Source organism: Lithobates pipiens, unplaced genomic scaffold, assembly GCF_037356315.1.
Source record: "Lithobates pipiens isolate NorthernLeopardFrog02 unplaced genomic scaffold, aLitPip1_a1.2 Scaffold_16, whole genome shotgun sequence".
NCBI lineage: Eukaryota > Metazoa > Chordata > Amphibia > Anura > Ranidae > Lithobates > Lithobates pipiens.
Window position 1 is genome coordinate 367,678,091 of NW_027507748.1, and position 16,061 is coordinate 367,694,151.

At 42.4% G+C, this 16,061-nt stretch overlaps 1 protein-coding gene across 2 annotated transcripts in view; it reads left to right on the plus strand.

Moving 5' to 3' along the window:
* Positions 1 to 14,774, plus strand: part of PPIE (peptidylprolyl isomerase E) — a 28,484-nt gene extending 13,710 nt beyond the window's left edge. For both annotated transcript variants that reach the window (XM_077482095.1, XM_077482096.1), the window contains 3 exons: positions 5,467 to 5,652; positions 14,259 to 14,401; positions 14,561 to 14,774. In XM_077482095.1, coding sequence (XP_077338221.1) covers positions 5,467 to 5,652; positions 14,259 to 14,401; positions 14,561 to 14,629 — 398 coding nt within the window. In that variant the 3' untranslated portion in view covers positions 14,630 to 14,774. The remainder of the gene's footprint in view (positions 1 to 5,466; positions 5,653 to 14,258; positions 14,402 to 14,560) is intronic.
* The last annotated feature ends 1,287 nt before the right edge of the window (positions 14,775 to 16,061 follow it).

Sequence of the window (16,061 nt, forward strand, 5' to 3'; positions counted from 1 at the left end):
CACCTTAATCCTCCAGTTAAGGCGCCTCTGAACCCCTGGGATCTGAATTTGGTTCTGTCAGCTTTACAGAAGCAGCCTTTTGAACTGATACATCAAATTCCCTTAGTTCTGTTGACAAGGAAATTCATTTTTCTGGTGGCCATTTCTTCTGCCAGAAGAGTATCAGAATTAGTGGCCCTCTCTTGTAAAAAGCCGTGTCTGATAATGCACAAGGATAGAGTGGTGTTACGCCCTCATCCTAGTTTTCTACCGAAGGTGGTCTCAGGATTTCATCTAAACCAAGATATTGTTATGCCTTCCTTTTTTCCTATTCCCTGCTCTATGGAAGAGAATTCACTACATTCTTTCGATGTAGTGAGAGCAATGAAAGCCTATCTGGAAGCGACTGCTCAGGTTAGCAAAACGGATGTGTTCGTATTGCCAGAGGGTCCTAAGAGAGGACAGGCAAATAAAGGATTCAACAAGTAATTGTTCAAGTTTATGGTTTGAAGCAAAAGATTCTTCCTTTTCAAATCAAGGCGCACTCCACTAGGGCTATTAGTACTTCGTGGGCGGTGCATCACCAGGCCTCCATGGCTCAAATCTGCAAGGCTGCAACCTGGTCATCAGTTGATACATTCACCAAATTTTATCAGGTAGATGTGAGAAGGCATGAGGACTTCGCCTTTGGGTGTAGTGTGCTGCAGGCAGCGGTACAGGGTCCTCAGGTCTGATTACACCCTATGTTGTGTGGTTTCCCTCTGCTCAGATAGCATTGCTCTGGGACATCCCACCAGTAATTACTGAGTCTCTGTGTCTCGTGATGTACGAGAAAGAAAATAGGATTTTTATAACAGCTTACCTGTAAAATCCTTTTTCTTTTGAGGTACATCCCGGGACACAGAGGTCCCTCCCCTCTTCTAATACACTTTTATATTGCTTTGCTACAAAACTGAGGTACCTCCAGTAGGGGGAGGGGTTATATGGGGGATTGAACTTCCTGTCTAGGATGTGCCAGTGTCCAATCACCTAGTGATACCCTATAACCCATCGGTAATTACTGAGTCTGTGTCCTGTGATGTACCTTAAAAAAAAATAAAATAAAAAATAAAAATAAAAATAGATTTTACAGGTAAAATATAAAAATCCTATTTTTGGCATCCAAAACTGATGATAATGGAACACTGAAGCTTGGTTTGTGGTACGGAATGGGGTTGAGAGACTGCTTTCCTGCCCCTTTCCCCTGTACATGGAATTTGAGATCTAAAAATGTATTCATACAATATGATGGTCATAGCAACTAAGGAAGCTCAAATAACCTAACTGCAGAAAGCTGTCTTCCACATCAAAAGTTCCATTCTATATATTCCCAGTTGTGGCGTGTGCGGTGCAGTTAGTAAGAAGAAAATATGTTGGTGAAATCAATTCTAAAGAAGATATGATAAGTAAAACTCACTTTAGAGGGTAATTAAGAGAAGAGGAAAACAGAAGCTATGAGACCGGAAAGATTAGTTTTGAGAGTGGCAGCGAATTGCAAATGAAAATAGAAGAGCGTAGAAAGAACAAAGTGTGTATTTGTGTTCAATGAGGGTTGCAACCTCCAAAATAGACTTGTGGATTCCTGGTGTACAAACAATATGAAAACTCTTAGAAGTGGTTGTGTGGAGGAGTACAAATATAATTTCCTGGATATCTCATCTCTGGTAACCATCTGTGTATACAATACACTTCTGGATCCTTGTGGTAAAGGAGAAGGGTGTTATCCACAGTCAGAGAAGAAGCACTGTATTCCACAGCTGAGAATATCCAGTGGAACTTACCCCTTTAGAATGTTTATCTGGATTTGCTAATGTTAAGGTATGCACCAAGATTTCGCCCGCCGAAACATATCGGACCTAAAATGGCCTTTTCGGCAATTTGGCGAAAGAGAAAACTCCAATAATGGCGCCGGAAATGTGGTAGGGCCTGGGCGGGACTAGGGCCGATCCTAGGTGGGTGCAGTTCACCCAGACCCCACAGAGATGGGGGCGTTGAAGCGCCAGAGTGACTCCTCCTCCTCCTCCGTTTTTCCTGGGAGGCCTGTACTAATGGAGGGGGGAGCGATCTGCTGTTTTTATGTACCGTATTACAAGGGGGGGGGTCTGTACTAATGGAGGAGGCCGCGGGGGAGGGGGGTCTGTACTAATGGAGGGGGGATTGGTTTGTCCTGGGGGGGGGGGTCTGTACTAATGGAGGGGGGAGGGGTTTGCTCTGAGGGGGGGTCTGTACAAGGGGATTGGTTTGTCCTGGGAGGGGTCTGTACTAATGGAGGGGGGTTGGTTTTTCCTGGTGGGGTCTGTACAAATAGAGGGGGGTAGTGTGTTCTGAGGGGGGTCTTTACTAATGGAGGGGGGTGGTTTGTCCTGAGGGGGGGTCTTTACTAATGGAGGGGGCTGTGTCCTGGGTGTTCTGTACTAATGGAGGGGGAGTGGTTTGTCCTGGGGGTCTGTACTAATGGAGGGGGGTGGTTTGTCCTGGGGGGTTATCACTGGGTCAGGGCGAGAGGGCAGATTGGTCATCATCTTCTAACGTCCATAGGAACTGCAATCTCTATCTCCTGTACCATGTCTGCAGTCTCTGACCATCTCCTGTACCACGTCTGTAGTCTCTGACCATCTCCCGTACCATGTCCCCAGTCTCTGACCATCTCCCGTACCATGTCCCCAGTCTCTGACCATCTCCCGTACCATGTCCCCAATCTCTGACCATCTGTATAAAAATATTTTTTTAAACACCAGTAATTTTTGGTATCGGTTGGTTTCGGTTTTCAGCCTAATGTATTTTCCATTATCGGTTTCGGCACCAAAAAACCCATTCAGTCCACCCCTAATAATGTGCATGGTAAAGGCTGGTACACATGGGCCTGCTGGTTCAACAGAAACGGCCGACATTCAGCCCTTGATTACAGCCTGTCTGACAGAAGCCAGTCTAACAACAGCCTTTTATCAAATGGTCTTGCCAAAAAAACAGCATCTTATCAGCTCTTGGAGCCCAATGGCTGAGAGCGCTGATCAATTTGTATTCTGTCGGAGCAGTGCCCTTGTCAGAATGCAATAGCTCAGTAGGGGAGATCACTGTACTAACATCACTTGTGTTAGTATAGCAATCTGTCAGGTTTTTTTTGCTTTGAGCCCACTAGGTTGAATAAAAAAAAAACTCAGTGTATACCAGGTATTACTGATTACTCTGGAGTCATCTGTTATGTGGAGACCATCATTGGGAAATATCAATATCCACTCCACTGCTGTTTTGAAAGTCAGCCTTGGAACCTGTATGAGCTATTGAAATGATTGTAAGGAGCAGTGTTCCTTTTGGAATGTATAATATTTCACTGTTCAGTATTTGATGTTGCAGCACTCAATGGAATTAGATATACTTACACTTAATGGAATGGAATGACACAGAATTATAACCACATAGACCCAGTTGTGAAAGTTTAACCAATATAATTTTTTTTGTTATGCACAAGGTAGACCTATGATTCAACGTAATAGGAAGTATATTTGTGTAGGTTTGAAAGTATTGACTGTACTGGGTTACTGTGTGTGTATGTGTAATATATATTATAATACTGTATTTACATCAACTTGCTTTGCCTTAACAGAGGGTAAGTGAATTTATTGGTAATCCTTGTCAAAAATGTTTGCAAAGGAACACTCTGAGCATATTGGGAAGGTGGGATTTTGTTGGGAAAGGGTATTCATTGGTGATTTTATATTCTGTGCAAAAAAATGGTCTTTGTGGGGATATGGCTTGCAGTGGTTTTTGTTCGGTTTTGTTTACTTTATTACTCACAAAATAAATATGCTGTATATGTCACACAGTGTCTGTAGTCCACAGTGGTTCCTCATTTTTAGCACTTCATTCCCAATTCGAAGCAGCAGAGCATGTACTCCTCATGTGATAGTGCTTAGGGACCCTCCTTTTATTTTAGACTCCTGTGCTTGGCTGGTGGTGTTTATATTCCAACATTCATACTTTCTCAGTCTCTGACTAAGAAGACGTTTGAAGGTAGAGCTCCTGATATGGGACATTCAGTCAGAACATAAGATCCAGGGCTCTGCTCAAAAACCTTCACCTCCTGACATGCACAGACCATTTTGGTGCTGGATTCTTACAGCTCATCTCTTCTCTAACATAGAAATATGAAGAGACAACAGAGTGTGACTCTGACTCTCACCCCCTATTAACTCAGAACATGTTTGAAACAGAAGGCCAGGAAGACAGCTAACTTTTTTTTTTTTTTTTCAAGAGCTCTGCAATGGCATTCTGTATTATGTTCTCATGACCGGTCATTGTTAAATGAAGCAGCAGTGGACCAAACAAAGGTTGGGTGCATCCTTGCCTTTTTGGTGTGCTATTCCTTCTTGGATAACATTAATAGTCCTGAATTTATAATTAAAGTAGTACACATCCCTGATTTTTAGTATCTAATTTAGAGATACCTTCTCTTCTATTCACCCTTCTTATGGTAGAATAATAACAGGATAATAAAAACAGGAAAATAAGCTGTATAGCTTTAGACATTGATTGGTACTGCAGCATGTCATACTTGCCTGCTCTGTGCAAGGGTTTTGCACAGAGCGGCCCTGAACCCCCTCTTCTAGGTTCCCTCAGTGGCACTCGTGGCTTTTCTTCTTGAGTGCCCCCACAGAGAGGCTCTTACAATGGGGGCACTGGTGTGGGCACGCTTCTGAGTCCTGCTGCTGCTTCCATTGACACAGACAGCAGGACTTTGGGGGGGGGGGGGGGGGCGGCAGCATGTGGAAGCTGCTATCAATCTCTCCAATGAGGACCTTATGCATTAAGGTGAAAAACCTTGAGGGTTTACAATCCCTCTAACTTTCAGTCTCAGTTGGTTGGCAGGCAGTGACTCGATTCAAATTACATCCTGCAGATCATAGAAAGCTTTAGTCCAAAACTTGTGCAGATCATAACAGATGAACATCGGATAGGTCAGAAAAATTATGGCATGTCTAGCTCCCATCAGAATACAGCACACGTGGAGCATGGAGACTGAGCATGAAGAGTGGGAAAAACTACATAGAGCATGCTCTAGCTGCAGAATAAGATGGGGCAAGATTTTTCTAAAGGCAAACACAGACAATTCATAACAACAATGTAACATGATAGGATAAATACAGTATGTGCAAACACTTTTTTTTTTTTTTTTTTTTCTAGCTTCAAAAGGTGTCCCCGTAACCTATAACCAATTAATTTTTTTTTTTTTTTTTATTGTTCTTATTTAGAACAAACTCTTTGGGTTACTAGAGAAGATGCACATGAGCCCTTGAAATGATTGACACAAGTACTTTTCTCTGTTGTGAAAATATATGTATAGTTAGGTTTGTGCATAATGATGGTATGTTTTTTTGTTCTTTTTGAAAACGTTGACATTTGAATTCTTATTGTTGTACTAAGCAGGTACGTTATTTTTCTTCTATGCAGAAAACTTCCGCTGTCTCTGCACTCATGAAAAAGGATTTGGTTTCAAGGGCAGCAGCTTCCACAGAGTCATCCCACAGTTCATGTGTCAGGCAGGAGACTTTACAAACCACAATGGGACAGGAGGGAAATCCATCTATGGAAGGAAGTTTGATGATGAGAACTTTATTCTTAAACATACAGGACCAGGTATGTAATCATATTTACCAACTGCAGCTTGCAGTTTACTTTTTTAAAGTCCTGGCTAGCTTGTAGACAAAGTAAAAGAGAAAAAAAATAACCTTTTGTAAATGTTTAGATTTTTGTGAAAAGAAGTAGAAATGGTTTGTATTAAAATGAAAAGCGAATTTTAGCTTGCGCTGCACTGTTTCCAAAAAATACAAAGGAAATCCTACGTTGTACTGTGCGTTTTAAATGGGAAGGATGTGGAATTAGCTGGAATAGGAATAAGTGCCTGACTGTGTGAACATTTCTCATTCAATTGCAGGGCCATCTTTAATATTGATTGGACCCTGGGCAAGCATTTACTTGGCCCCCCCCCCCCCCATACAGTTTTGCTCTCCACCTGCTCTGAGACATTAAATAAATAGCAGCTAGACTTAAAATCAGTTTACTGTATCAAATCAGGCAGCAATTGGTGACAGTGTATTATTACCACTTACTGACTGGTTGATAGAGGTTACAGCACACATTAAGGCTCACTGATTAGTTGCTAGATGTTACAGCACATGGTTTCTGCTTGTTGATTGGTTGCTAGAGATTACTGTACAGTAATGCTGCTCACTGATTGGTTGCTATAGGTTACAGCACATCATCACCTCACTGCAGGGGGCATGATATACATATGAATGGTGCCCTATTTACATATGATTGGCGGTTAGTTACATGTAAACACAAGGTCTGCAGGTGAGTCATCTGTACACAACAATAGGGCAGAGCTGGGCAGCATTAGTAGCAGCACTTCACACTGAGATATCAGGACACAGCACAGGACTAAAACTTCAAGGGACAAGGGAATTTAAACTGGAATATTTGGCAAGTATGAGACAGCTGCTTTGGGCCCCACAACAATGACAGGGCCCAGGGCAGCTGCCCCTTTTGCCCTGCCTTAAAGACAGCCCTGGTCAATTGTTTACTGATCATTTTTTGCAAGTTTCATTTAACATTCTTCCTAAAGTGGTTCCTAAAATGACATTAAGGCATATTGTACACAAGCGTCTGTTCTGCCTCTGTTAAAAGCTAGTTTTGTTTTATTTTGAAAGACTCCAGGCACAGCGATCACTTGCAGTTGTACATGCGATTTAGCAGCGTTTTATGTGCGGCTGTTTTTAGCTGCATATATATAATTTGCCTACCAGATCACAACCTCAAAATATCATGTAGGAATATATTTCCTCTTCAGGTATTTCTCAATTTTGACAGAACAGATTCGAGAAGAGTTGGACGTTGCTATTACCTTAGAGGAATTGCAAGAGGCCATCAGGACATCCAAACCCGGAAAGCTTCGGGTCCGGATGGCTTTACACATAAATACTACCAGACTTTTTTCCCTCAGTTGGGTAAGCAGATGGTACAAACATTTAACGCAATGGGACACGGGACAGGATTTACTCCAGAAACACTGAAAGCGCATATCGCCATTATTCCGAAGGAGGATAAGGACCCATCAATGTGTGGCAGCTATCGCCCCATTTCATTATTGAATGTGGACCTTAAGTTATTAACAAGAATATTAGCCACACATATACAACCACATTTGACTGCATTAGTATACCCAGACTAGGTAGGCTTTATTCCAACGCAGGAGGCCCATGATAATACCATTAAAATTGTGAAATCTAGACCACTTAGCCGGTCATTCTAAAACATCCACTGTGTTCCTGGGAACGGATGCCGAAAAGGCATTCGATTGGGTCAATTGGTCTTTTATGTTTTCAGTCCTACGGTATGTGGGTGTAGGGGAGAGGATGGTAGGATAGATCTCGAGCATATACACAAGGGCGGAGGCACAACTAAAAGCAAATGGAGTTCTATCTGAACTTTTCTCCATCTCTTACCTTACCATTATCCTTTATCGCTACTCCTTTTTGCTATCACCTTAGAGCCATTTCTTTGTAAGGTCAAACCTGGATATTAGGGGGTCAATAACCAGAGATTTACTTCATAAAGTATCCGCATATGCGGGTGATCTTTTATTCTGCCTTACTTAACCTGTTAATCTATGCTGAACCTACTAAGAGAATTGGACCAATATGGTGCACAGTCCAATTTAAAAATCGATATGTCCAAGTCTGAGGCAATGGGTATAACGATGACTACGAGCCAAATTAACGCTCTAAAAATTAATTTTAGGTTTATATGGACCTATACGGGCATCAAATACCTGGGCACATTGATTCCACCTAAATTGGAACAAACCTTTGAGCTGAATTTTCCACCTCTACTCTGTAGTGTGAAAGTCTTACTTTCTAAATGGCATCAGGGCCTTTTATCTTGGTTCGGTAGATGTAACATAATAAAAATGTCAGTATTGCCTACATTTTCCTATCTCTTTCAAACTCTACCCATTCATATACCCCCAGAATTCTTTAAACAGACTAATAAGATGATAACTTAGTTCATTTGGGCCCATAAAAGGCCCAGATTTCAATGCTGTTTAATGACGATGCCTAAACAATATGGGGGTGTAGTGTTACCAGATATGCAGAAATATTATCAAGTGGCTCATATGGCGCGACGAGAAGACTGGTGTAGGCATGCATGCTCTAAAATATGGCCAAAGATTGAGCAATCGCAGTGTGAGGTCCCATTACGTCGTGCAGTTTGGTGCTTTGGAGACCTGAGTTCAACCTTTTGGGCCCAACCCTGCGTATTTGCTCTTGAATATGTTCCACCACTTTATTATCATCTGTCTGCCCCCCCCCCCCCATACCCTACTGTAGGGAATCCTCGTTTCCCTCCGGAACTACAGGAGAGACCCTTCAGGAAACTTTCAGACTCCGTGTTTTCAGGCCTCGCATTTTATACAAATAACGACTGGGACATGGCCCTCATTACCTGAACTAACATCATCCAATGACCGTTTCTGTCTTTGTTTCTGGAGTGGAGCTCAGTTGCAACATTTCCTTAACACACTCCCACCTCCGGACAGATTTCAACAAACATTGACACCCTTAGCCCTTGTACACACGGTCGGACATTCCGATGGAAAATGTCTGATCATACCATGTTGTTGGATAATCCGACAGTGTGTGGGCTCCATCGGACTGTTTCTGTCCCGTCCCCAAGAGGATTATGTCCCTCCGTATATAAGGAAATGTGAAACGACATTAAACAGGACATTCACCCAGGCACAACATAGGCAGATAGTAAATCTTCCGTTGAAATCTTCAATATCCACAAGAATCCAAGAAACTAATTAAAAAAAAATGACAAGATGGTACCGTACACCCTCATTACTTAATAAATTCTTTCCGGAGATCCCGGACAAATGTTGGAGGTGTCAGGAGGAAAGAGGGACTCTACTTCACGTTCTTTGGTCCTGCCCAAAACTTGAGTACTTTTGGAGGGAGATACGGTGGATAGCACAGAAATCTACTGGTTATAACCTCCCAGAAGATCCATCCCTATTTTTGTTACATATCTCAATCATACCGGGGAAAACGTACAGTAAATTTAATTTTGCGCCGTCTTATCAATGCTGCTAGATCATGTATCCTACGGCAGTGGAGAGATACAAGCCCTCCCATAATTCTTACATGGGTCACACGAATTGAAGAGGTTAATAGGATGGAGGATTTGTTTTTATCGGCTCAAAATCGATAGAAGTATTTAGAAACTTGGGGCCAATGGAATACATTTACATTTTTGGAAGAAGGGAGTTCCCTCTTTGCTCCTGAGAGTATTTGAAAAGAGAGTAGTGGGGGGCCTTGGGGGTGCCCTCACTTCCCTGGATGATGGTATAGTGAACTCTCCTTTTCCTCGGTACACTTCCCCTCCCACTCCGACTCCTCCTCCTTCCCTATCAGTGTTTTTTTGTTTTTTTTTTTGTTTTTGTTTTTTTTCTCTTAGGAATGCTTTCCCTCTTGGGGCTTCTTACTTTCTCCTTTTGCCTCTTCAGATATGTAGAGGTTTTTATTCTTAGTAAAATATGTTGTCAGGGCATACAAGAGAAGCAGGTCTAATGGAAGATAGAATGGGGACTATCTCAAATAACTAGTTATTGTTTTTTCTGTGGAAGTATTTAAGATAGGAGTAATGCTGTTGGATTTTGAATGGATTCATTTGATTGATGGATTAATGAAATTGTTTATTTCTCTGTACCACAACTAAAATAAATAAATAAATAAAAATAATAATTCTCTCCGCCCCTGTGAAAGGGACCTAAATTAGCCTTGGTTTAAAAAACATACCTGTTATACTTACCTGTTCTGTGCAATGGTTTTGCACAGAGCAGCCCTGATGCTCAACTTCTGGGGTCCCCTGCTGGCACTCTGTGCCCCCACGGAAAGCCACTTTCCATGGGGGCACCTGATGCTAGCTTACTCTTGAGCCCCGCTACTGCATCTATTGACACAGACAGCAGAACTTGGCCCCGCCCCCTCTCCTGTGTTACAGCATTTGATCAATCTTCTCAATGAGCAGGGAGATGGTGCCGCTGCTCTCGTGCACATTACTGGATCAGATCAGGCTCAGGTAAGAAAAAGGGGAGTCTGGGGGGAGCTGCAGCTTAGCATGCATTAAGGTGAAAAACCATTAGGTGTTAGAACCACTTTAAGCCTTAAAGTGTTTGTAAACTCCCATCGATTTAACCACTTTCAGACCGGACCATTTTGCTGGTAAATGACCAGAGGTCTTTTTACAATTTGGCACTGCGCTGCTTTAACTGGTAATTGCGCGGTCATGCAATGTTGTACCCAAACAAAATTTGCGTCCTTTTCTTCCCACAAATAGAGCTTTCTTTTGATGGTATTTGATTGCCTCTGCGATTTTAATTTTTTGCGATATAAATGGAAAAAGACCGCAAATTTTGAAAAAAAATGATATTTTCTACTTTTTGTTATTAGAAAAATCCAATAAACTCAATTTTAGTCATACATTTAGGCCAAAATGTATTCAGCCACATGTCTTTGGTAAAAAAAAAGTCAATAACTGTATATTTATTGGTTTGCGCAAAAGTTGTCACATCTACAATCTAAGGTACGTTTTCTGGAATTTACGCAGCTTTTAGTTTACGACTGCCTATCTCATATCTTGACGTGCTAAAATGGCAGGGCAGTACAAAACCCCCCCAAATGACCCCATTTTGGAAAGTAGACCCCCTAAGGAAATTGATAAGTGGCATGTTGAGCCCATTGAATATTTTATTTTTTTGCCTCAAGCGATTGAATAATGACAAAAAAAATTTTTTTTTTTTTTTTTTTACACAAAGTTGTCACTAAATGATATATTGCTCACACATGCTATGGGCATATGTGAAATGACACCCCAAAATAAATTCTGCTGCTTCTCCTGAGTACGGGGATACCACACGTGTGGGATTTTTTGGGAGCCTATCCGCGTACGGGGCCCCGAAAGCCAAGAACCGCCTTCAGGTTTTCTAAGGGCGTAAATATTTGACTTCACTCCTCACTACCTATTACAGTTTTGAAGGCCATAAAATGCTAAGATGGCACAAAACCCCCACAAATGACCCCATTTTAGAAAGTAGACACCCCAAGCTATTTGCTGAGAGGCATGTTGAGTTCATGGAATATTTTATATTTTGCCACAAGTTGCGGGAATATTACAAACTTTTTTTTTTATTTATTTTTTTCACAAAGTTGTCACTAAATGATATATTGCTCACGCATGCCATGGGCATATGTGAAATGACACCCCAAAATAAATTCTGCTGCTTCTCCTGAGTACGGGGATACCACATATGTGGGACTTTTTGGGAGCCTAGCCGCGTACGGGGCCCCAAAAACCAAGCACCGCCTTAAGGCTTTCTAAGGGCGTTACAGTTTTGAAGGCCATAAAATGCCAAGATAGCACAAACCCCCCCCCAAATGACCCCATTTTGGAAAGTAGACACCCCTAAATTTAGGGGTACACTAGTGAGACTAGGTAATAAATGGCGGGTGCCCTGAAACTATAAAAAAATAACTAACCAACCAGCGTCACCTGTAACCGTTATATGGTGATCACTGGTGAAAGGGTTAACTAGGGGGCAATCAGGGGGCTTTATGCGGTAGTATATGGGGGTCCCTGGCGCTATAAAAAGCTGCGGCGAACCTAAATACCTACCTGCCTAACTAGCGTCACCTGTGACACTAATACAGCGATCAGAAAAATGATCGCTTATTAGGCTGGGTTCACACTGGAGCGATGCGGGAACGCCACGAATCCGCGGCGGGTTCCCGCATCGCATGCCTCCCGGCGGCAGTTCACACTGCCCTATGCGAACTGCTGGGAGTGTCAGTGAAATGTTAATGACACCCCCAGATCAGTTCGCATATCGCAGTGCGATCTGCAAACTCGGATCGCATGGTGTGAACACCCATGCGATCCGATTCTGCTGCGGACCAAAAAAAGGGTCCCGTGCGAGTTTGCGGCGGGTGCGACACGAATTCAGCCATACTATCTGTATGGCTGAACTCGAATCGCACAGAGATCGGATGTGATTTGCACTGCAGTGCGGTGCGAATCACATCCGTTCTCAAACCGCTGCAATGTGAACCCAGCCTTAGTGACACTGGCGACGGGGGGTGATCACGGGGTTAAACCTTTATTGGGGGGGTTAGGGGGGCACATTAGAACTAAAGGGGGCTAACCCTAACTGCCCTAACAGTTATTACAGTCACAAATGACACCAATGCAAAAAAAAAAAAATGCAATTGGTGTCACTGTGACTGGGGGGGCAGGGGTAATTGGGGGGGTGATCGGGGGGTAAAGGGGGGGTGTGAGTGTGCCTGGCATGTTCTACTGTATGTGTGGTGTGTTGGTGCAACTCACCGATGCTCTCTCCTCGGTGCCGGAACGAAAAATACCGACACGGAGGAGAGAATACATCACTTCCTCTCCTGTGTTTACATTACAGGAGAGGAAGTGATGTCACAAAGGATTTCCATTCGTCGGGAGCGATCGCGAGGGGGTGGCCATGAATGAATGGCCGTCCCCTCGTCCGGGATCGCTCCCGAACGAATGCCGACCGCCGCAGGCACCGGGGGGGGGGCCCGATCGGGCCCCCCACCCGCGGGAAGGCAGGGACTTATATATACGCCCTTATGCCTGCCCGTGCCATTCTGCCGACGTATATCGTCGTGCGGCGGTCGGCAAGTGGTTAATTGTACCTATAGGTAAGCCTATAATAAGTTACTGTAAATATCTCCTAAACCTGTTTAGAAGATATTTACTGTATACGCAGCTGATAACCTCCAGTGGCGCATGCACTCTAAAGGAACGGCCACCCATGCCCAGTCCTTCAGAGCCCTGTGCTGTAACCAGTGGCTCCTGAGCCCATGCGTGGGAGTGACGTCACGCGGTTCTGGCCAGTCACACAGCCGGAGTCCTGGGACCCAAAAGGAAGACGGGAGAAGATGGATGTGGCCTCCAGCAGTGACAGCGCATTCATGGAGGGCTTTGTTTGCAGGTAAGTTTCACATAATGTGCTAGTATGCAATGCATGCTAGCAAATTATGCCTTTACTTTGCAGGTCAGAAAAAAAAAGTGTGGTGCTTGCAATCTTTCCTATGTAGGCAGGTCAAAGTCCTTTCTGGACTTTTCTGCTTTGTTGTATTCATTCGTAATATTTACAATGTGCAATATTCACTTTAATATATGAGCACATGAAAAATGCAGCGCTTGCAATATTAAATATAAAGTAAATAGTTCAATAAATGGATCCACAGCTTTTCAGTCTGGGCGTCAGACAAGCATACAACTGGTGCAGGGTATAATGGATCTTATTTCATATGGCGAGTGGCGGCTATAAGAGGGGAGTGTGACACGCAGCACAGCATGGTTTTTTTTTTTTGTTTGTTTTTTAGCACTTCAGCACTTTTTTTGGACTGTTTGGAGCACGGAGCACTTTTAAGATTTTCATAGTATCATTTATTGGACTGTTTACACCACATTTATTATTGCAAGCGCTGTATTTTTCATGGACCCATTTCACGAGTTGCAGCACTTTGTGTACAGCAGCTGAATGTTTTGCATTTATTGTTGGTCATATTTTTGTTGTTTTTGTGCGAGTGATATCACATTTATAAAACTTTTCGTATATGTTTATCAACCACTTTGTGTTACATAGGAAAGATTGCAAGCACCATACTTTTTTTGTTTTTGTTTTATTTTGCTATAGGTGATTTGTTCTCCTGAAGGGGCAGCTGTATATTCTTCATTAACATAAAAAAAACTTCTGTGCAGACTATTCCCCCATAACGCTCCTTTATAATTACCTGAGCCCGATCTCAATCCAGCGCTGTGTCCGAGAGCAGATGCTTTCTCCCTCCTAAATGGGCAGATTGATGACAGCGGGAGTCCTTATCTGTAGCAATTCATATAGATGCAGGCAGCATGGCTGGGGATCAAGCTTGTACGATTGGAAGTCTTCCTATGGCGGCACTCGCAGAAAAGGTGGAGCTAGGAGTACCAGCAAGGCACCTCAGAAGAGGAGGTTCAGGGCTGCTCTGTGCAAAACCATTGCACAGAGCAGGTAAGTATAACATGTTTATTATTTAAAAAAAACATTAAGGTTTAATTGTCTCCATTTTAGTCTTGTTTTTATTTTAATTTATTTATTTGTTTTTTAGGTTTGCTTTCTATGGCAAATTCTGGTCCCAATACAAATGGATCCCAATTCTACATCACATGTGACAAGACAGATTGGCTTGATGGGAAACATGTAGTGTTTGGAGAAGTGATGGAAGGAATGGATGTGGTGCGGCAGATTGAGGTGAATATTGGTGCTTTTATTATAATGTATATTTGGTAACAAAAATTTTTTTTTCCCCCCCATCTTTTTTACTTTGAAATGGGTGCATCTTCCAAAATAAAATGCAATGTTTATGATTGAATTTACTAATGCTTGTGTTATGGCTTTGTCATTTAATAGGCACAAGGAAGCAAAGATGGAAAACCTAAACAGAAAGTCATTATTTCAGATTGTGGAGAATATGTATGACATTGTTTAAAAATGAGCTTCGGCTAAAGGAAGCCTGATGGGACCCATCTGTTTGGGACTTTACCAACGTCATGTCAAGAAGGCTTCATCTCTCCACTGGTCATTTTTGTAAAGTTTCTATGCATAAATAAATATTGTTTTGTAACTTGGTGTGTTGATTTATTTTTATAAAATAAAGGGTGACTACACCATTAAAAGATTACTACTTTCAGATAAGACTGCCTTTTTATTTATATATATATATATATATATATATTTGTTTTTATTAAGAAGTTTTTACTTCTCCCTCATAGTCTGCCTCCTTCAGTGCCTGGGCTGGTGACATAACTTCCCCTCGGCACAGGAAGGGCTCAGTCATCTGGCACACATGACAGGTCCCAGATGACTGCGCGGCCAATCACGGATGCATGCGCAGTGGGTGCCCGGCTGTGGAGCCACAGCCGGGTGCCCAGAGTTACAATGCCGGTGCCGCCGAACGGAGGAAGATATAGCGGGGATTCGATCCCCGCATCTCTGGACCCTGGAACAGTTAAGTGTCTGATTTATTAAGTCAGCAGCTGCAATATTTGTAGCTGCTGACATTATTTTATTTTATTTTTTTAGAATGGGAACTCCTCTTTAAGTTATCAATTGGATAGGGAAAGGTAACTATTGTATAATGTAGTTATCAGCAGTATCTTGTAATCAAATCGTACTTATCATTGGGTCATATTAAGCTTTTCCCTCCAGATCTTCCATTGTGTACCAAATTTCTTCCTAGATCCACAATTGTTGGCAAGTTAGGATTCATGGATGAAGTGAGATTGTATGTATGACTTTGAAAGCGTCAGATATATTAGGCACTACATTGGACTTCCGATTTCTCATTATTAGTGATTTGGCTGCTAAAAATATGTGTGACCACTGTGCAGAAGTATGGAGAGTAGGCCCCAATACCCAGGTTTAACAGAGCCATCCCAGGATCTGGAGGAGTGAAGATGCCAGTGATGGAGGAGATTTTGTCAGAATATACTGTGCCAAATGCTGGTTAGATGCTAACAAGACCAGAGTACATGCATAATATTCCCCACTACCTCTCCAGCACAAAGGGGAATTAGTATGGGAGATTTTGGACATCCGGTACCGTGTAAAGTACCATCTCAATGCTATTTTTTGGCAAAGTTTACAATGATTAACACATTTGGGTGCTTTGTATATTGTTCTGAAGGCAGTTTGCCTTCCAATTGAGTGTGTTTGAAGAGTTTATAGAAAAGGACTATGCCTTTTGAACGATATAGGCGATGATGTATAGATTTTCCATACTGTGTCATGGTGGTATATGTGGTTTAAAGATCCTAGAAAGTGGGAAATTTCATGGTACTTGTACTTGCTGTCTATGGGTGTAAGGCCCTATTCTATTAAGTGTGTTAAAAGTCTTAAGGCGGTTATTGTG